The sequence below is a fragment of the Anguilla rostrata genome, chromosome 7, assembly GCF_018555375.3.
Source record: "Anguilla rostrata isolate EN2019 chromosome 7, ASM1855537v3, whole genome shotgun sequence".
NCBI lineage: Eukaryota > Metazoa > Chordata > Actinopteri > Anguilliformes > Anguillidae > Anguilla > Anguilla rostrata.
Genome location: NC_057939.1, coordinates 32,112,909 through 32,136,217, shown reverse-complemented (window position 1 = coordinate 32,136,217; position 23,309 = coordinate 32,112,909). Strand labels below are relative to the sequence as shown.

The following is a 23,309-nucleotide window of genomic DNA, read 5'->3' as shown; positions in this document are numbered from 1 at the left end:
AGTGAATGAACTTTGGTGTTCTGTAGCTGGATATGAATTATCCATAAGACTGGGAAGAATCAACAAAATCAACAAAAAACTGGTGAATTACTTGTTTGATTAACCAAGTTGACTGCTATGACCTATAAATACTAAAATATGGATGAAATATCCAACAGAGGGGTTCTTGCAGTAATGTAAAAGTGTAGTAAAACTACTACATTTAGCAATGAGATGTGACTGGTGGGTATTAAGACAAGCTGTTTGCATCAGGTGAATTAGCCTAGGTTACAGTAGCACTTGGATTATTGTGAACACTCATGATTTATTTCATACCATGAGACTGGCAATTTCCAAGGTAAATCGATCAGTGTGCTGGGAAAGTGAACAATAAATGACATTTTGGGCTTTATCTTGTTTTTCAAGTTACATTCCTTTGGAACAGTGAATAAGATGCACTTTTTTCCTGTAGTGGGCATGGACAATCCTGGGACCGTGGAGCAGGTGGATGTGTTGCCCACATTGGCTCTTGGCCTTGGTCTGCCCATCTCCCAGAACAATGTAGGATGCCTCATCTCGCCTGTGTTCGAACACACCTCACTCCGGGACCAGCTTCGCTTCATGCACCTTAACAGCTTCCAGCTGATCTGCCTTCTTAAGGATAGCACACCCAACTTCCAGAAAGGTTAAACATGCCTGTATTCTAAATATGTCCATAAAAAACTACCCAAACTAAAATAACATCCACAAACCATTAAGAAGTGAATTCCTCATCTCAATTCATTTTAATTCACACGTCCTGTCATTTTTTGTTTGTCATTACACTTAACCCTCAAATTTAATTGGGTGTTCTCCCAAAAACCTGTTATATTCCCCACACACTTTATTACTCACATGCACTCACACACACTGAACTGACACACTGTAGTTTTCTCTATGTTCTCATGCCATCTTGACCCTTTTTGGAATTTGCAGTGCCCCACTGGAAACCATCAAAGCATACTGTATGTCATTGTGTCTCTCTTCTGCAGAGGAAGGCTATGAACAGTTCCACTTTGCAGAGAAATCGCATGGGAACTGGATTAAACTTTACCTGGAGGGGAACACATCAGAGGTGCTGAGTAACTTGGGGAGGAAGGTTCTGAGACAGTACGTGGATGCTCTGAAGGCCTTGAGTTCTGCCCTCAGCAAGCAGCTGGGGAAGTATGACATGTACTCCATGATTGTGGGGATGGTCTTGGTCCTGCAGGTGAGTTGAGCATAGATTTGAAGGTTCACTCCTCATGGTGAGCATAGGTGACACCTATCTTTTTTGTGACTTGCTTGCTGTGCCAGAGAAAAGTATTTGTTGTAAATTTCTTTTTATTGTTACAAAACCTGTGTTAACTTGACTGACTATAGCTGTTTTAACCTCTTAGCGCACAGCCCCGCGTGCCTAGATTACTAAAGTCAAACATTCGGTGCTACTGCAACCAACGTGTGAGATGAAAACAGAAACGCGTTGTTTCAGTTTCATTAGTAGACGATACATGACAACTATGCCGAAAACGGAGTTTCGCAGCCCCACCATTGTCGCTCTGGTCGTTCATTTAACACGCACCCCCTCCCTGCAGTCTCATCTAAAAAAACACCCCCCACCCTTGACATAATGGACAATATTGTCTATCTTGGCATTCATAAAAATATTCTTTCACCACTAAAAAATCGTATTCCGTCATAGCAACAAGATAAACCCGACAATAGCCCTAAGATATGCCTATACAGCAGTGAAAACGCTGCTCACTGAATAACGAAATAAACGAGAAAAAGTTTTTTAAAATGATACCATGTCATTCTACAGTCAATATCTGGGACTAAATATTGAATAAATATAAAACCTTACTGTTGGTTTTGCGTGTAGAGATGTCCCTTTTGAGACTGCGTGGTCATATATTGTCTTGGACAATCCGTTTGGGAAATATACGTGCATCTGTGACGCCTGGGTATCTTCCAAAATAGCTGTGCGTAACACCACACCTGTTGTTTACGGGGCCGTCGCCCTTTTTAGTACAGTCTGACTTGATTGACAATTCATTTATTCAGTAGGCGAGAGTATAAGCTTTCTAACGATGTATAACATGTCTAATTCTGCTTTTGGAATAGCATTTTATAGGTCAGCGTAACAGAAAATATTCTTAGCATCGCATTCACTTACGCATTCACTCTGTTAGCAGACAAATACGATGCACCTAACGAAACGTGTTCAAGGATATTTCGTAATTTCTTGGAAAATACTATTATTATTGAGGACTTCTGAACATAGCTAAGCCATATGTTTGCTGATAGACCTAGCTGACATCGTTTTCTGGAGCAAAACAAAAGCGAATACAACAATATCATTGATACCGTCTCTGTCTCCATCTACTGAACATAGAGGAGATTTCATCATTGCTATGTAAGTATTAGCGCTCAAAATATTTCGGTTATATACGTTATTTTTGAAATTGAGTATCTTTAAATAGGTTAGTGGTGTTATATAATGTAAATATTTCACATTGTAATGTAAGCGTTAGATGGAAGTGTAATAGTTTTTGTGAAGCATGCAACAGTGATGACGTCAGAGCTGGAACATTGCCAAAACGTGGTGGACGGGTGAAAATTGTTTTCATGTTGTCTCATCCCCATACAAGAAAACATACGAGAGTACAGAGTATAGAAATACACACAAGTTAATTATTACACATTTAGGTACTGTACCGCATTGTGTGACAATATTTTTGCATTATTTTTTAAATCTCATAGCAATGTTTCATCTTAAACCCTCATAAGGGGCTCATTTATATGCTTTATAGTGGACAAAAAGCATTTTATTCAATTTTGGAGAGATTTTGGATATGTTTCTGGACACCTAGCTATTTTAGACCACTGTACTGACTGAAAGCTTGTAATTCCCATTTGAAAATTATGCAACAGTGAGTCAAAACAGTTGATTTGTAGTGAAATACGTGGATATGTTATGATTTACAGCAATGCATAATTTAGACATTTTGGATAGATTTGGAGATGCTGGGTACACTGCTTAGTTTTTGCTTCATACATCTATAGTAGTTCTACATATCCACCCTTAGATTTTATGAACTTGTGGTCAAGAAGTTTTTGACCTAGCACATGTATGGTTTAACCTCCTGTATATATGCAATCTCTCAGTATTTCATTGCAAACTTAAAAAGTGCAAATTTATGTTTGTTTTTTTGTCAAAACAATTGCATTTGTGGCACTTTATTTCTTCCAAAATTATGAATATAAACTAATCTGCGTTAGTATTGTAAATTGTGCTTCTTTTAAGCCATTTTTCAAGTCTTTGTGGTGTTCACATCTGGAGTTATAACGCTTTAAATAGGGTACCCCCTAAATGGGCAAGGATTGGCAATATTTGGCTTGTGCCTTAAGAGGTTAATTAATGAGAAGCTTGGAATGATCCACAGTGCAGTTAAGTTTAACATTCAGGATTTAAATTTAGGGACAATCCAGGTGAGGTTTTGTTTAACCCTCTGGGGTCGAGAGCTCCGCCGGCGGAGCTCAACAAGATTTCGTTGCTATTTGGATGAATAACTTTGCAAGCTTTTATCATACAGACACAACAAAGACATTGACATAAACCTTAGAATCGTGGCATTCCAATGTGTCAATTGACAAAATAATATGAATTGTTTTAAGCTATTTAAAATTAGATCAAACAGACCATTGCCATGTGTTAAGTCTTTCTCATTAATATGTGATTTTCGCTCGGCAGTAAGTACGCCCAGACCACATTCACAAGATAATGACATGCTAATTGCTATCGATGGCAGGGGAGGGGCGATGCGTTCGATGTGCGAGAGCGCCTACTGTAAACAAGGATAAAGTGTCATACAGAAGCATAGCCCACGTCTTCTCGGGCAATCCTTACATTTCATTTCGGAAAATGGCACGAATGACTGGACTGGAGGTTCTTTGTGGGAGAGCGACCATGAAGACGCGAACAACTCATCAGGTCCGGACACTGAAGCTGACACTGATGAAGAACGGTGTCATTTCGAACTGCGAACTGATCCAGCTGAGGATCAACTTCATGAGTAAGTGTATTTCTTACGATAATATTGGTAGTGTGTACTGTATTGCAACTTATCTGTGTGTTTGTAGGAATATCCAGTAATATGCGCGTTTGTAAATTCCCACACTACGAACGATTCAATACTGCATCTCAAAAAATTGCACTGTAACTGTATTTTATTTGATCACTGTATGTAAATAACCTATGCGTGGCGTGTATTGGCGTGGCTAGGATTCTAAAACTGGGTGTCCTCGCACAATCGATATTAGCATATTGCATGTAAGTTCGGGAAATAAACTAACCACTTAGCTAAAAAGACCTACTTCAGATTGAGGCATTGTTAGTTATTTATGAGTTGCTTGAGTTTAGCTAATGTTGTTTCGTTGATAGCTTTTATTATTTGTAAATATGTGTACTGTATTGCAATTTATGTGTGTGTTTGTAGGAATATCGAGTAATGTGCGCGTTTGTAAATTTCCACACTAACCGTTGCATCTCAAAATTATAGGCTACCTCTCTGCATCTGGTTGTGTTTGTTCGGTTATTTGTTTGTATAAGATATAACTGCCACATTTTCTAAGTTTTGTTTTCATTAGTTAGTGGTTTGTCCTTTTTTTGTAAATCACATTGTTGTTGATGGGAATGTGCTAAATAAAGTTTGATTTGATGTCACATTTCCTAACAATTTTGTTTCTATTACATTTACAGAGATGCTGATCAGGTAACATTATGGTCATGTGCCTGTGCCTACAGCCTCACAGACTCTGGATGCCAGCAAGGTGGCTTCAATTGGTCGCAAGACATGCAAACTCTGCAGGATGGACTTCAGGAAAAAACAGAACACTCCATGGAAGTGCAAGGAGTGTGATGTCCCCCTGTGTTTTCAGCCAGACAGGAACTGTTTTGCAAAATGGCACTTGAAACTTTGAAAGATTATACACAAAATATATAAAATAATGGTGTATATTGTGTATGTGCTCTTTTTAATGCTCTTTTTACATTAAGCACTTTTTATATTCATTGGCTTTTGTGTTTGTTGTTTTGTAAGGCACTTGTGGCAACCATTCTGGAGTCGAATTGTGTGTGTGAAGCAGAAATATTGGGTTTATATTGTGTAAATGCTCTTTTATATTATGCACTTTGCCTAATAAAGTTGATTCTGATTCTGAAATAACCTGGAAATGTGTGTGAATTGCATCTCCCATTCAGATAATTTACTTCAATGAATGTACCAAAATCAAAAGATGTCTGTGTTTCTGTCTTCTAAATGGCTCACTGTGTATTGCTTTGTGAAAAGTCTTTGTCTTAGAGGTGGGGAGGCATGCGGCCAGGTGTGAATAGCCTACTTAGCAGGCAGGTCCTCCTTCTCAATAAATATTAATTACAGAAAGGCCATTAGCCCTCCCATTTTCACCTGGTGTTGAAAAATAATAGTCACAACACTTACTTTTAGCAATTTATTTTATATTTCTCATTGGATTTGCAAAAATATTTTGTCATCTTTTGATACCCAAGACCTTGATGAACACATTTCAGTGACCAAAATTCTTATTCACAATTGTTTAGTGTGTTTTATTACAACATTCCTGTGCATGTTCAAAACTACTGTTTACAATTTGTGTGATTTTAGAGCAGTTTACAATCCACACATGATTATGACCTACTTACTGCTGCCATATTCTTGTAGCTGGGTTTGTGCTGAAAACAAAGATATGAAACACTTTGGAATCACTGTATATAAAGTTGATGAAATTTACACAAATGTCAGAGCATCGCGGAATCACCAGTGTGCCTCATTTTACCCTTAGACCCCAGAGGGTTAACAATCCAACTTTTGCCTTATGCTGCTCTTTTTACAGTTTAGTCAGTTGAATTAAGAGCAAAATCTTTATAATGATGGCCTAGGCAAGTGCAAATGGTGCAAGTGCACATTTTAACATTCTTCTTCATTCTTCAGAACACAAAGGATTTCATTATTAACCATATTATTGCATTACTTCTGATCATAGTACTTTGGAAATTACAAGAGTTGGACAAAATCGAAACATTGCTTAATATTAAACATTAAATAACTAATAAGGATCATGCTTTGCCTTCAGAGCAGCTAGCTTCAGTCTCTCTTGGAATGCTGTCATACAAGTTCTGAACTGTGTTTAGTAGGGTATTGTGTCATTTTTAAGAAGGGATGCTTCCCTTTCTTTCAGCGATGATGAAGGAGGAAATCTACTTTAGACTTTGCACATTTTTCCCCTCTGGCCACCTGGGCCACCAGGTCATTGAATTTGATTGCCCCAATGGAATTTTTGTAGCCAAAATAAAAAGTACCTGAAAACAATCATTGGTTTTTTGAAACACAAAACTTATGTTATTAAACATACTACAAAGGTATGTTCATACAAATTTTCGCATTGAAACTTTTCAATGACTATTTCATGACACATTCCTGGATTCCCATGACCATTTTTTTTGAAAGTTTAAACAATGGTGTAAAAAGATTTTGCCTATGGCGTTAAAGAAGAATTGGAGCTGAAAAATAAATATTCTTCAAAATCAAATGTATTCATATGCAGACATTTAGTCTTTTAAACTTCATGTAGATGTAATGTTTAGAACTTGATATATTATACAAACCACATTGTTGGAGTGTATTATTCAAGTACAGATTCAGCACATATCAAATGGCTTTAAAAGCAGTGTTCCTGTCAAAAAATAGCAAATTACTGAGGCACCGCGCTCAGTTTATGTTTGCATTAGTCAGCTCTCCCATGTAAAACTGTACCCCAATATCTCAACTGTTCTAAACCTCTCAATGCCATTTTCGGAGGTGGACTACAATCACCATGGACTCGCCAACTACCAAGTTTGTTATAACTATTTTATGCCATTACCGTGTTGTGGAAACCCTTATAATTAGCATAAAAATACTGACTTTTTTGTGCAAACATAACTCAATTTGGCTGTAGACTTTATTAAATTTAAATAAGACCTAAACATTAGGACACCGAAATGTCCATTAATTAACATGGGGAGACACAATGCAAACTTACAAAATCAGGCTAGCTTCTCCAAGTTTGAATAATTAAATTTTTCAAAAGTTCTGAACAGATATTAGATAAGAACAAAGGGAGACTTATGTCCAGGGATGGTGTTTCAGACAGGCAGCAGCAGATAAGCACACCGACAGCAGCAAGTCAAACTGACTGTCCAAAGTGATAGACATTCAATTTATGATTACGTGTCGGATCCAGTAAAGCGAGGGCGGAAAAAAACACCAGCTTGGTCGGTGGAAATCACCGAAAACTTAGCTAGAGCACTCCGAGTTGGCCTATTCTGAGCTGAACTCCATCGTCTGTGGCGTGCACCTTAGCTAATAATGACAGCAGTCATGCACTGACTCTGTCTGAAGTGGCAAGCAGGCAATTCATGTCGGATCCATAGTCTAGAACAAAATGGATAAAGTCGCTGTGACATAACCCATTGATTAGCATGGGCTTTGTGAAAAAGATTATGAAGACCGGGAAGTGCAGGCACCGACATTTTGTACAAATTGGAGCCAGCAACTGCACTGTAGGAAAAAGGATGATCCTCATATGAGCAGGAAATCCGGTCGTCCACTAAGCGCATGAGATACAGCGACTCGGCAGTGATGCAGACTGTCCCTGATTCGTCCACAAAAATATTACCATCTTGTCCGAATAACACAATAACTTAACAAATTAGCACATGGGAAGACCTTAGATGAAGAAAAAAACACCTATTGCAACTATTTGCTTGTGGAGAAAAAATAATTGACTTTTGCCCTATTGTTACCATTGACTTACATTGAAACGGGTGGCTGAAACAGCTATACTGGAGCCACTGCACTGGCGCTAGTCTGCAACGTCAATCAAGAAGACAAGGAAGTGAGCTTCAAAAACTAAGCACAGTTTTGGCCACTTGGTCGGATCCAGTAAAGCAAGGGTGAAACCCTATGGCGAGCCAGTTTTATTAATGTTATGTACCGTAATGTCTTTGCTATCTGTTAGCTAGATTGCTAATCACGGCTGGGTTGATTAATGTTATGTTTTAGTAGCTAGGATTGTTATGACAACTCTCATGTAAAGCTAATTAGACTAGCCAGCTAACTGTCTTACTACTTTGATATGCTATCTAGCACTAACGTTTCAGATCATATCACTAGTTTGCTGGCTAGCTAGATGTTAATGTATATAATGTTACAAATATGTTGTAAATGCACATGTTTTGAAGTCTTAGCCTAGAATACTTGATTTGCTAGCTAAATTTGTATGCTTATCATGAGAATAGCTAAGTTGCATCCAGGAATTCCACCTCTTCTGTTGCTAATACTATAGGCTATCCCTGTTTTTACTGATGACAATTATTCATAAAAAACAATGTTTTAAGTGACATGTTTGTATTTGCCCAAAGCCTCAAAAGACAGGAAATGAAATTGATCAGCCCTAATGCTAACATCAGCCTGCTCTCCCTCAAAGGGTATCAGCACAGATCTTTGACAACTGCTACAGCTCTGTATATGTCTACTATGCTTAAAATAACATGTACTCACCACTGGGCAGATTGCTTAAGATTCAGTATCTACATAAACATGTTTGATTCCATCAATGAATGATTTATGTTATCTGATTTGTCCATTTAAACCAAAACAATTGCTGAAGCACAGCACACAGCAGATGTAGAATGTTGATCTGCAAGATAAGTGCTGTTATCATTTATATTTGCTCTATGTTTTGGGATGGCAAGTATGCCATTCCACCAGTTATGATACCCTAATCTAGGCAGACAATCTATGGGTCTCACCTACTCACCTCCTCAGAAGAGACAAACCAGAAGACACATGACACCATATCGGGGGTCGGAGACCCTGCATAGCTACGTGCCTAACATTTCCCTTTCCCATTTCTTCTTTAAGTTTGATTGCAGTCTTTATGTAGGTCAGTCCTTGTCATAAATGAGTCTGACCCCCCTTCCTTTCTCTCCTACACCTTAACTCAACATCACCCAATCAGGTCAAACATCCTCAAGCCATGCTGGGTATTTAAGAAGGCCACTGGAAAAAGTTGTGTTTGGTTTCGGAGCCTAGTACATTACATTACATTCATTTGGCAGACGCTTTTATCCAAAACGACATACAAAAAGTGCATTTCATGGTCATAGACAACTGCTAAACACAGGTTCAGTAAGGTACAATACTTATTTTGTACAGCTATTTCTAGCCAAGAACACAGTTTAGTTCACACAGTGAACACTATTCTGACCTAACCTCTGCAAAGCCAACTAGGCAGAAGAATAAGCTACAGTATTAGGACAAATACAAATTACCAAAAAGTGCTGGGATGGGGCAACATGTAACAAGTGTCATGAAAAATACTTGTTACATGTAATCAAGGCAAGAGGTAACCGTAGCCTGGACGAGCAGCTGGGTGGAGTGCGTCGTCAGGTACGGTCGAATCCTTCTGATGTTGTACAGAAGGAATCTGCAGGACCGTGATGTTGCCTTGATGTGCTCCTTGAGGTCCAGTTGGTCATCCAGGACCACCCCCAAGCTCTTGGCAGAGTGAGAGGCAGTCACTGTGGTGTCATCAACCATGATTGAGAGCTCACAAAGTAAGGAGGTCTTGCATGGGAAGAAGAGCAGCTCAGTTTTGTTGAGGTTGAGCTTCAGATGGTGGCTGGCCATCCAGGTGGAGATGTCAGCCAGGCAGGAAGATATCTTATCATTGACCTGTGTGGCCGAGGGGGGGGAAGAAAAGAAGAGTTGTGCGTCATCTGCATAACAATGGTAGGAGAAGCCATGTGAATTAACAACTGAACCAAGAGATCTGGTGTATAAGGAGAACAGCAGAGGACCCAGTACAGATCCCTGCGGCACTCCCGTAACAAGGGGATGAGAAGCAGAGGCAGACCCCTTCCAGGTGACCTGCTAGGACCTATCTGCAAGATAGAAAGCGAACCAAGACAGGGCAGTCCCGGCGATGCCCATCCCAGCCAAGGTGGAGAGGAATATTTTATGGTTGACCGTGTTGAAAGCTGCAGACAGGTCAAGAAGGATCAGGACAGAGGAGAGGCGTGAGGGGAATGGAGCAGCTTCTGGTGAATACAAGGTCTAGTTGGTTACCAGCCTTGTGTGTGGGGGGGGAAGAGGACAGGGATAGGGCGAAAGACTGGAGGAGTGAGGCAACCCTGGACAGTTGGGAGGTCTCTGGTGGGAGGTTGAAGTCTCCCAGTAGAATAGCAGGAGTGCCATCCTCAGGGAGGGAGCTCAGGAGAGTGTCCAGCTCGTCCAGGAAAGAGACGAGTGGACCTGGAGGACGGTACAGAACAATAATGTGAAATTTTGAGGGATAAGTTACAGTAATTGCATGAAATTCAAAGGAGGAGGAAGTAGGGTTAGGACAGAACTTCCAGGGCAAGGAAATTAGCAAACCGGTACCCCCGCCTCGGCTAGTAGAAGAAGAGTTTTCTATTTTTATTTTGGTGGTGGTTCCTTGGTTGTGTGTGAGTAGCAGTCGGTCCACTGGAGAGGTGGATTGGTCTCTGCTGCGCCGCCTGGTGGAGAGAGCACACGCACCTGGGCTGCGTTAGCTAATCAGCCCAGGTGCTTAAAGGTGTGCTGCTCTCCACAGTTCAGGGCCGAGACTGGGAGCTAACACCGAGAGCACAGTTATGATTTTTGTTTCGTTTTATTTTAAGCAATAACAAGTCAATTAAAGTAATCCTCAGCTGGGATGCTAGAGGAGCTGGACCTGGCCAGGAAGGCGGGTCAGCTACAGAGCAGGGAACTGAACTTTCTTTCGTCTTTGTTATTTTAGCTTGTTGTTTTTGTTTATCGTTTTTGACCGGAACCCGTGAGGGGGGGAAGGGTGACGGTGTCCGTTTATTTTATTTCATGTTTGTGTGAGTGCGCTCTCTGTCTTCATGGGACAGACAACGGTTTTGCCTGGTATTGCTGCATCTCCTTCCCCGGGATGTCACACTTGGCAGGTGACAGTGTGTTTTGTGCTGCTTTCCTTTCATCCTGTGACGCTTAAAGTGTGAGTGAGTAACAGTTTGGCATGGTCTGGCTTATCCGTCTCTCTCTCTCTTTCCTGGTATTTTATAATCAACTGTTTAAGGTTTTGGTGTACATCTTCTGTTTTGTAATTTAGAAGTAGTGAGCCTACATTCAATAAAGAATGTGTGATTTCAATGCATTAATCTAATTGACTGCTTTATAGTAAATTCAATTATTTAATCTTGAAACCTGATATAGAGCTTGTTTTAACTTGTTGGTTGATTCCACCAGTTTTATGTAGATTAACCTATTAATGAATTTGGTGATTTAATTGATCATTTTAATTTTAAACATAAATATTACATTAAATCAAATCAAATATATTTTACCTGTAGATTAAGTGAAGGGTTCTAGCACGCAATACCGCTTGTGTTCAGTATTCACAGTGCTTTAACAAGGGCATTGACTGTTGGAACCACTGGATTCAGAAAATAAACATACTTTTAATTAATCCTTGCTTGTCCCACAGGTGGTAGTGTAACCAAAAAAATTTTGAAAAACTCCTTGGACAGTGGCTGCACGCAATGTTATTAAGAACGATAAGACAAACTAAGCTGAAGATGTCACATAATGGCTGCTTAATCACATACACATGTCTAGATTTTTATTTAGCAAATCCAACAATTTTATTTATTTAGTAAATCCAACTATCTATTTTTTATGTTACATTACATTACAGGCATTTAGCAGACGCTCTTATCCAGAGCGACTTACACAACTTTTTACATAGCATTTTTACATTGTATCCATTTATACAGCTGGATATATACTGAAGCAATTTCGGTTAAGTACCTTGCTCAAGGGTACAACGGCAGTGTCCTACCCGGGAATCGAACCTGCGACCTTTTGTTTACAAGGCCAGTTCCTTACCCACTGTGCTACACTCCGTCCTTATGTCTACTTAATAATACTGTACAACCACTAGCCAACATTTTCTGAGTGTGTGTGTGTCTGTGTGTCATACAGTAACTAGCCTACGTTTTCCAGTACCGTGTGTAGTTCCTATTTCTAAAATCAACTAGTTGCAATTTTAGGCTAGCTGTATTGAAATAAAAGTAACTTTGTTAGACCCGCATCATTTGTGGACAAAGAAAATCCCAGTTTAGATTTACAACACCATTGTTCATCGGATATTGAAAGCAAAACCTAAAATGGGCCGGATCGTGTTACCACCATGATTTCCCTGCGCCAATTGCATTGGCAAAGTTTGTTACTATTGCGTAAAATATAACCCAGATTGTATGGAAACCTGTATTAGCATGAGAGTAAAATCATTACATCAATATCATATCTGGACACAATCTCAGCTATTACATTGACACCATTATCCGTCGGATATTTTGAGTGAAATTCCCTGTATAAAATGCTAAAAAGTTATTGTGTTGCTATCACGTAATATTTACAAATCAACGCCCAGCAATACGTACTCTGTATCTTCCCCATGGTGTTCGGATCAACGCTTTATCTTTTATACGGAACACTGTCGCTCCTGCTGATAAACCTTTAAACAACTGTGGTACAAGAGTCGCTCTTTTAACATGTGATCTCTTAACAATAAGGCTCTGATTATTAATGACTTTATCCATGATAAATGTGTTGATATCTTGTGCTTGATGGAAACATGGCAATGGCTAAATTAATTTATTTATTTGCATCAAGCTACTCCTCCCAGTTTCACTTATATCTGTAAACCCTGTGCTGTTGGTATTGGTGGTAATCTGGCTATACTCTTTCGCACTGATTTAATCCTCAAGCAGTTTAGTGCTCACCTCGTCTCCTTTTTTGAATACCTGGTTTTTAACCACTTCGCGCAAAACCCCTAGTGGTCAGCATGCCAGCATGCCTAGATTGCTCAATTCAGACATTCTGTGCTCCTGCAACCAAATTATGAGGTGAAAACACAAACTCATTGTTCTAGCTTTATTAGTAGACAATTCAGGACAACTATGGCGAATACCGAGTTTCGCAGCGCTACCATTGTCGCGCTGGTCCTGCATTTACCAAGCACCCCCTCCCTGCATGCTCATCTGTAACTACACCCCCTACGCTTAACACACTGGACAATAGTGTCTATCTGGGCATACATGAAAACATTCATTTACCACTAAAAATTGGTATTTCGTCGTAGCAACAAGATAAAGCCAACAATAGTTGAAGGTATGTGTGGAGGGGTGGTGAGGTTAGGGCACCATCTGCAGGTGGAGAGGGAGCGGTTTAGCCATCACTGCAACCCAGGTGTGTGCAATGACAATTAATTGCCAATTGTTTATATGCTCTACCTGCAGTAAGACCAGGGGCTGGAATGAGACGCACCCGGGAGCGACGCTGAGTGTTTCCGTATCGTGTGTTTCGGTTTGGTTTGTTTTAGTTTTTGTTTGTGTATGTATGGCCTTCAACCGACCGCAATAAAACCTGTGTGCGTCCAAGAACAGAGGATTGTGTGGTTTGTGGGGAGAAGGACTGCAGCACTTGTTACAGTATGCCAGTACAGCTGTGAAAAATGCTGCTTACTGAACACTGAAATAAACAAAATCAAAAATTATACCATGTCATTCTACTGTCAGTATCTGTGACTAAATATGGAATAGATATACAACTTTACTATTGGTTTTACGCATAGAGATGTCCCTTTCGAGACGGAGTGGTCATATTTTGTATTGGACAATCTGTTTGTGAAATATGCGCTCATTTGTGAGGCCCGGGCACCTTCCAAAGTAGCTGTGTGTAATATCACACATGCTGTTTACGGTGTTGTCGTCCTTTGTAGTATAATCTGGCTTGATCAACAATTAATCGATCCAATAGGTGACAGAATAAGCTTTCTAACGATGTATAATATATGTCTCATTTTACTTTTGGAATAGCTCAGCGTAAGTTTTGTCTCATTATAGCTGCATTATGCATTCAGTCTGTGGTAGCAGTAGAAGACACTGCACCTGGCGAAATTTAATCGATGACTTTCATTGTTTCTTGGAAAATATTATTATTCTTGAGAAATTCTGAGCGTGGCTAAAGCATATTTTTGCTGATAGACCTAGCTGATGTACCGTTTTCTGGGCTAAGTTAGAACTGGGGGAATGACGCCACTGATTCTGTCTCTGTCTCTATCTAATGAACACAGATAAGATTTCATCGTCCAAATGTAAGTGTTACTGCTGAAAATATTTCGGTTATATACGTTATTTTTGAAATTGAGTGTCTTTAAATAGGTTAGTGGTATTTTATAATAAGGATTTTTTCACACTGTAATGTAAGCATTAGATGGTTTGCTATTTGTGTTTGTGTTTAATGCACTGGATGTGACTTCAACTGGAATATTGCCAAAACGTGGTGGATGGTTGAATATGGTTTTAATGTCGTCCTATCCCCATGCAAGAAAACATCACATACTGTAGAGTACAGAAGAACATACAAGAGTTAATTTTTACACATTTAGGTACTGTACCACATAGTGAGAGAATGTTTTTGCATGATTTTTTGTTATCTGATATCAATGTTTCACCTTAACCTTCTTAAGGGGCATATTTATATGCTTTATAATGGACAAAAAGCTTTTTTATTAATTTTTGGATTTTGGATATGTTTCAGGACCCCTAGATATTTCAGGAAACTGTACTGACGGCATGCTTGTAATTCCCACTTGAAAATGATGCAACAGTGAGTTTCTTGAGTGAAAACAGTTGATTTGTAGTGAAATACATGATTATGTTGTGATTCACAGCAATGCATAATTTAGACATCTTGGATAGATTTGGAGACACTGGGTACACTGCTTACTTTTTGATTCATAGAGCTTTTAGTAGTTCTGCGTATCCACCCTTAGATTTGATGCACTTGTGGTCAAGGAGTTTTTGATCCAGGATGTGTAGTTTAACCCGCTGTATGTTTGCAATCTTTCAGTATTTCATTGCAAAATAAAAAGTGCAAATTTTTTTTTGATTTTTTGCCTAGACAATTGCATTCATGGCACTTCCTAAATTATGAATATAAAATAACCTAAGTTAGTATTGTAAATGGTACAAATGTCTTGCTTCATTTAAGCCATTTTTCAAGTCTGTCCATTCTTTTCAAGAATCTCAGCTGTGGCTGAATCTTGAATAGAGTGTTGTTCTCCAAGTGGTCCCTCCCAACTCTCAATGCGTTGTCACTAAAGCGCAAGAGTTGCGCATATAGAGGACCAGACAATGATCCTCAATGCAGACAAATTTTATTTTCCACAATTGCAAGTATATACAAATAATAGTTTATCTCTGCTATTACTGCAAGTAGGTTATATGTTAAAGACATGGGGTGAAATAATAAATTGTTGACAGTTAATGTTAATGTCGATAATAAAAAAAAAATTTTAATTACAGAGATGCATGTCTTAAAAAAAAAAAAAAGGGAAGAAAAGGAAGTCATACATACATACAGCTACACAAAGTGATCCACACGTTCTTGCATTTCTACATAGAGCACTAAGAGTAATTCCTATTTGTTATCCCAGTAACAGTAGTGAAATAGGATATAAAAGGGGTCCATGTTTTACTGAACTCAGCCTTTTCCCCCCTTAGGGTAAATTTAATCTTTTCTAGTTTTAAATGGAACATGACGTCCTTCAGCCACCTGGCGTGGGAAGGTGGTTTAGGATCTTTCCAGTTAAACAGTAAGTCTGCAAGCTAGCAAGCAAGTAAAGGCAGCTACATTATAAATATGTCTTGACCAGGTAGCAATCTCTGGTTTCACACTAAAAATGGCGATCAGGGGATCTGGTTCAATTAATATGTTATAGGCTTCACTTAGGGATTTTAAAATTGAGCTCAAAACGCATGTAGACAAGGGCATGACCAAAACATGTGAATTAAAGTGGCCAACGCAGATTTACATTTATCACAGGTGGGGTCCAGATTTGGGTAAATTTTAGCCAATTTGGCTTTTGTAAAGTGAATACAACGCACAATTTTAAATTGTATGAGCCCATGTCTGCTGCAAGGAGATGAAGCGTGTATCTGCTCAAGACTTGCTTTCCAAGTTTCATTTAGAAGAGGAGTCCCTAAGTATATCTACTGACTGGGGGTTCAGCTCACCAATGAGTCTATGAGATTATACCCTTTTTATCTGCATCTAGAGACAGCAGATTATCAACTGGGGTAGCTGGGGGCTTGTTGGGAAAGGAAGAATATTGTTTCTTAACAAAGTTCCTCAATTGTAGATATCGAAAGAAGTGGGTATGTGGTAGGTTATATTTTGTTGCTAGCTGCTCGAAGGATGCAAATATTCCATCCATATAAAGATCCTCAATAAACTGAATCCCATTCCTGTGCCATGTCTGTCATAGCTGGTGTAAAAAGGTGGTTAGGCATAATAGGTGCCTTAACAGAAGGGCTTTGCAAACCAAAATGCTTCCTAAATTGCAACCAGACTTTAAGTGTGTGGGTTGTCACAGGATTATTGGCAGAGCTGCCTATAGAGACTTGTACTGCAGAGGAGACTAGGGTGTGAATAGGAAGGTTATAAGACTCTGCTGCGACCCAATCTGGCACATTCTCATCAGAGCGAGCCTTGACCCAAAAGATAACTTTTTGGATATTACTTGCCCAATAATAATACAAGAGATTAGGCATGGCCATTCCTCCCTCCATCTTGTGTCTCTCCAGGAAGCGCCTACTGATGCGTGGCTGTTTATTGTTCCAAATAAATTTTGAGAGAACTGTGTCAATTACTTTGGGATGAATATTGGGATGTTTTGGAAGAGATATAAAAATCTAGGAGCTATGTTCATTTTAATCAAATTGATGCGACCTGCCATTGATAAGGGTAAGGTGCGTCATCATTCTAAATCTTGTTTACATTTATCTATCAAAGGTGTTAGATTAAGTTGAAGAAGATGGTTAAAGGATCTGGGAACCACTATGCCAAGGTATTTAAAGTGAGAGCTCACTCTCCTGGAAGGAAAAGCAGAAGAGGGTATATTTTGAGCAGCAGAATTGACAGGGTACAGTTCACTTTTCTCCAGATTCATTTTGTAGCCAGACAATTTCCCGAAATTACAGGGTGAGGATGAGCGGTATTGATGACATAGGATTACTGATGAACAAAAGAAGGTCATCTGCATACAACGCTGTCTTATATACAGTATTACCATGAGTTATCCCCTCAAACGTATGGCACTGTTGCAGTGAAATAACAAACGGTTCGATTGCCAGATCGAAAAGCAATGGAAAGAGGGGGCACCCCTGTCTGGTCCCTCTTTGAAGAGGGAAATAATTTGATTGCACATCATTTGTGCGAACATATGCCAAAGGAGCCGCGTACAACAGTTTCACCAAGGAAATAAAATTTTGGCCAAAGCCGAAAACTCTCCAGTTTTAAAGAGGAAGCCCCACTCTACCCGATCGAACGCTTTTTCTGTGTCCAAGGACAGCACAAATTCAGGGACAGGTCACTGAAGATCAGTGTATATGATGTTAAAAAGCTTGCGAGTATTAAAAAAGGAGTATCTCCCTTGAACAAATCCTGTCTGGTCTGGGGATATAATGCGTGGGAGCACTTTTTCTGAGCGTTTAGCAAGACATTTTGCCAAAACTTTATAATCTCCATTAAGGAGTGAAATTGGTCTATATGACTCACGGAGCAACAGGTCCTTGCCTTTTTCAGGTAGAAGACATATTGAGGCCTGTCTCAGAGTGGGGGGTAACTGACCTTCTGATAATGCCTCCAAATACATAGCGAGGAGCAAAGGTGCAAGGTCATTTGAAAACATCTCATTAAATTTCACTACAAATCCATCGAGGCCGGGGGACTTGCCTGACTGCATGCTTCTTATAGCTTTTTGAATCTCCTCAATCGACAAGGGACTATCAAGTTTATCTATTTCAGCTTCATTTAATTGAGGTAGATTTAGACCTTCAAAAAAGGAATCAGTCATGCTTAAGTTGTTTTCACATTCTGAGGTGTACAGTTTTGTGTAAAATTCTGAGAATGCATCATTAATCTGTACATGGTCTGAGACTGTGGAACCCGTCTCTAATTTGCATTATTTTCCTTGAGACAAAGGACTGACGTGCCTGATGGGCAAGCAGTTTGCCGGATTTATCACCATGTTCATATGTGACGGGTGCTGGAGGAAAGGTCCGCAAGTCGCAAATCTTGAAATCGCGCTAGGAGGCAAAAAAGGTTTTTAATTTTTTTTTTCCTTTATTCCATATTACGAAAGTTAAAGTGTTGAAGAAGTCACTCAATAGAATAAACAACATTTTTAGGATCACTAAATACTCATAATTTGTCAGCAAAGTCGGCTAGTTTTAGTGATTCTTATAGCGGAGTTTTGGGGGCGTGATGGGAGTGCAGTTTGATGAACATGTTTGGTTTTGTTGGCTATTGTCACTTAGTTTCGGTCAAGCCACCGCCCATAAATAAAGTCGCGTGGTAGTACCCTATGTTTGTTTACTGTGAGGTTGCTACAATGGCGGACGCTCAATCTGTTGCCACTATGGTTGGGGCATAGTGGCAACAGGGGGTACCCTATTTAGGGGGTACCCTATTTAAAGCTTTATAACTCCAGACGTGAGCACCACAGAGACTTGAAAAATGGCTTAAATGAAGCAAGACATTTGTACAATTTACAATACTAACACAGATTAGTTTATATTCATAATTTTGGAAGAAATAAAGTGCCACAAATGCAATTGTTTTGACAAAAAATCCAAAATAAATTTGCACTTTTTAAGTTCGCAATGAAATACTGCGAGATTGAATATATGCAGGAGGTTAAACTATACATGTGCTAGGTCAAAAACTTCTTGACCACAAGTTCATAAAATCTAAGGGTGGATATGTAGAACTACTATAGATGTATGAAGCAAAAACTAAGCAGTGTACCCAGCATCTCCAAATCTATCCAAAATGTCTAAATTATGCATTGCTGTAAATCATAACATATCCATGTATTTCACTACAAATCAACTGTTTTGACTCAAGAAAATCACTGTTGCATAATTTTCAAATGGGAATTACAACCTTTCAGTCAGTACAGTGGTCTAAAATAGCTAGGTGTCCAGAAACATATCCAAAATCTCTCCAAAATTGAATAAAATGTTTTTTGTCCATTATAAAGCATATAAATGAGCCCCTTATGAGAGTTTAAGATGACACATTGCTATCAGATTAAAAAAATAATGCAAAAACATTGTCACACAATGCGGTACAGTACCTAAATGTGTAATAATTAACTCGTGTGTATTTCTATACTCTGTACTCTCGTATGTTTTATTGTATGGGGATGAGACAACATGAAAACAATTTTCACCCGTCCACCACGTTTTGGCAATGTTCCAGCTCTGACGTCATCACTGTTTCATGCTTCACAAAAACTATTACACTTCCGTCTAACGCTTACATTACAGTGTGAAATATTTACATTATATAACACCACTAACCTATTTAAAAATACTCAATTTCAAAAAGAACGTATATAACCGAAATATTTTGAGCGCTAATACTTACATAGCAATGGTGAAATCTCCTCTATGTTCAGTAGATAGAGACAGAGAGACAGTATCAATTATATTGTTCTATTCGCTTCTGTTTTTCTCCAGAAAACGATGTCAGCTAGGTCTATCAGCAAACATATGGCTTAGCTATGTTCAGAAGTCCTCAATAATGATAGTATTTTCCAAGAAATTACGAAATATCCTTGAACATGTTTCGTTAGGTGCATCGTATTTGTCTGCTAACAGAGTGTGATTGCGTAAGTGAATGCTATGCTAAGAATATTTTCTGTTACGCTGACCTATAAAACGCTATTCCGAAAGCAGAATTAGACATGTTATACATCGTTAGAAAGCTTATACTCTCGCCTACCGAATAAATGAATTGTAAATCTAGTCAGACTGTACTAAAAAGGGCGACGACGCCGTAAACAACAGGTGTGGTGTTACGCACAGCTATTTTGGAAGATACCCAGGCGTCACAGATGCGCCTATATTTCCCAAACGGATTGTCCAAGACAATATATGACCACGCAGTCTCAAAAGGGACATCTCTACACGTAAAACCAACAGTAAGGTTTTATATTTATTCAATATTTAGTCCCAGATATTGACTGTAGAATGACATGGTATCATTTTTAAAAACTTTTTCTCGTTTATTTCATTATTCAGTGAGCAGCGTTTTCACTGCTGTATAGGCATATCTTAGGGCTATTGTCGGGTTTATCTTGTTGCTATGACGGAATACGATTTTTTAGTGGTGAAAGAATATTTTTATGAATGCCAAGATAGACAATATTGTCCATTATGTCAAGGGTGGGGGGTGTTTTTTAGATGAGACTGCAGGGAGGGGGTGTGTGTTAAATGAACGACGGGAGCGACAATGGTGGGGCTGCGAAACTCCGTTTTCGGCATAGTTGTCATGTATCGTCTACTAATGAAACTGAAACAACGCGTTTCTGTTTTCATCTCACACTTTGGTTGCAGTAGCACCGAATGTTTGAGTTTAGTAATTTAGGCACGCGGGCGTGCCCACCACTAGGGGCTGTGCGCTAAGAGGTTAATGAGGGGAATAAATCTAATGTCAGTGAGAAAATAATCAATTCGGGAGAATGTGTGGTGTACTGAAGAGAAGAAGGAATAAGCCCTACTCTGTGGATATTTGAACCTCCAGGGATCACACAGGCCAAACTGTGCAGTGGAGCTGTTTAAGGCAGTAGCCATTTTTAACGGATGAGCAGGTCTGGTCGATGAGCGGTCCAGATCAGGATTTAAAGTACAGTTTATATCTCTCCCAATTATAAGCGAGTGGCTGTCCACATTTGGTAGGGTGGAGAACAAGGAATAAATAAAAGCTTTGTCATCCCAGTTGGGAGCATAGATACTTGCCAAAGTCACAGGTTTGTTGAAAAGTTGCCCGGTGGCAATGATATATCTACCATTTGAATCTGCGATAATTTCACTAATTTCAAAGGGAATGTCTTTATGAATAAGTATTGCTGTGCCTCTGGCTCTAGAGTCAAATCTAGAATGGAAGACTTTCCCTACCCAACTCCTATGAATCCTGTTGACATCTGCATTACGAAAATACATGTCTTGTAAAAACGTTGTCTACATTAAGCTGCGAAAGGTGAGCTAAAATTTGGTGCCGTTTACAAAGAAGGTTTGCCCCTTTCACGTTCCACTATATAAAGATTACTTTTCTATTATTAAACCTATTCATGAGCAAGAAAAGTGGAATAGTATAAAACATGTGTCAAGGTTTGCCTCACTGTCTGTTAAAATAAAAAGTGAATGTGAACGTTGTGACTGCAGTAAGCAAAAAACATGGTTAAACAAAAAAAAAAAAAACACTGACAGATGCACCATAAAAACACTGATGTAGCCGTCCCACCCCTCCCTCCCCCGCACTTACGCAAACTACAACATAGACCAACCGTTTACAAAAGCGCAAAAGGCACATTAAACCTCAAACTCACACGCCTTGGCGTTCCTCTTTAACTCAAAAGGATAGAGGTATTCATTTAGTAAAGATAATAACAATATTTGCGGAATTACACTCAAAAAAAAGTATGCCTAGATTTAAAAAAAAATTTTTTTAATTCAAGTATTTTAAAGGAAACTGAGCATGGCATTGTCTGCCCCAAACCATGGGGTTTAAAAGAGTAGAGACAACAGAATATTGCAAAAAAGATGGTATTAATTCACCTTATCAGAAGCAGCTGTAGTCCAAGCATGTCTCTCTCTATTTATGTCCATCCAACAGTCGATGGGGAAAAAAGCCAACTTTTAAATTTGGTTAAACCTGGTAAATTCACCTCCCTGAATGCAGAGCAGCTATGCAAGAAATTTCAGTCAGCATGTTGGCAGAGCCAACTAGTAGAGTCTCACTCCTCCAGTGGAGGCATATCTTTAGGCTCGGTATCCGTTGTGGGCGCTGCTGCTGCGGGTAGCATGTAGCAAGTAATAAAGGCAGACACATCCTCCGGGGATTTAAACTCATGCCTGGATTCATTGAAGGAGAAGCGGAGCGTAGCGGGATGGGCGAGAGAAAACTTCACACCAGCCTGGTGTAGTTGCTTCTTCACTGGGTTGAATGCAGCTCTCCTCCGCAGTAGATCCGTGTTGAGATTAGGGAAGAAACTGACCTTGTTTTCTCTGTAGGTAAGTTGACCCACTCGCTCATAAGACTGCTTTAAAACGAACTCTCTCGTCTTGTAGTGATGCAGGCGGCCTATCATGGCTCTTGGGGGGGCGTTTGGTGGTGGCGGCGGGCGCAGAGTACAATGTGCGCGATCAACCTCTGGTCTGCGGGGAAACTGTCCTCTCCAAAAACTTCAAGAAGAACAGATTCCATAAAAATAGTGGGATTGTCTTTTTCAAGTTTTTCTGGAAGTCCCACCACTCTTATGTTCTGACGCCTGGACCTATTTTCCTGGTCATCCACGCAAGCTTGTAAACATGTTTTCTCGGCTTGCAGCAAGGCTACTGCCCCCTGGAGCTCTGATATTGTAGTATCAAGGGTGGTCAAAGTTGTTTCCATCTCCTCAATTTTCTGTTCATTGTTAGACACTTTGGTCTGAAGTTTGGTAATGGCCGTAGCTCGGCCAAAATCTCTGCGCATTGCTGAGACATCGGATCGGATAACGTCAATCAGCTCTTTCATATGGCCTGGAGTGACCACGTCGGGGCTAGCGTTAGCTTGTGGGCTAATGTTACTTTGGCTAGCTGACTCTTTTGTCTCTTTCGGTTTAGCATTTCTGGAGGGCTTGCTGGCAAACTTTCGACACTGGCGGTGTAAAAAACACGAACACGTAGTATTTAGATGCTTTAAGAGTGTATTCCTGAGAAGCTACCTCATACTGAAATCATATAAATCTTTAATAATATGAGGAGCACATGTGGAGACGTCCTCACTCCGCCATGACACCGGAAGTCACCTATTTTATTTCATTTTTTCTTTTTATGTGTGTAAAGCACTTTGTAACTATGTATTTGAAAAGTGCTATACAAATAAAGTTTATTATTATTATTATTATTATTAGTAGTAGTAGTAGTAGTAGTAGTAGTAGTCAGCTGCATGTGCATGCGTTTCTCACACTCCTCTAAACATTGCCAACTCTGGAACACCTATTATCGACCGCACAAGGGGGAATGTGTATCGACCACCTCAAACGCTAACATATTTATTTCATATTTATTCTTGTGGACTGAACAC

The 23,309-nt window shown here is 39.5% G+C and overlaps 1 protein-coding gene across 10 annotated transcripts in view; it reads left to right on the top strand.

Annotated features, from left to right (window-relative positions):
* pigg (phosphatidylinositol glycan anchor biosynthesis class G (EMM blood group)) overlaps positions 1-23,309 on the top strand; it is a 213,505-nt gene that overhangs the window by 54,705 nt on the left and 135,491 nt on the right. For 7 of the 10 annotated variants that reach the window (XM_064341952.1, XM_064341951.1, XM_064341953.1 and 4 more), the window contains 2 exons: positions 452-664; positions 1,011-1,228. In XM_064341952.1, the coding sequence (XP_064198022.1) occupies positions 452-664; positions 1,011-1,228 (431 nt within the window). Of the gene's footprint in view, positions 1-451; positions 665-1,010; positions 1,229-3,809; positions 5,226-6,255; positions 6,387-23,309 lie in introns of those variants that run through there. The other 3 variants (XR_010331011.1, XM_064341959.1, XM_064341958.1) reach the window with 3 other exon arrangements.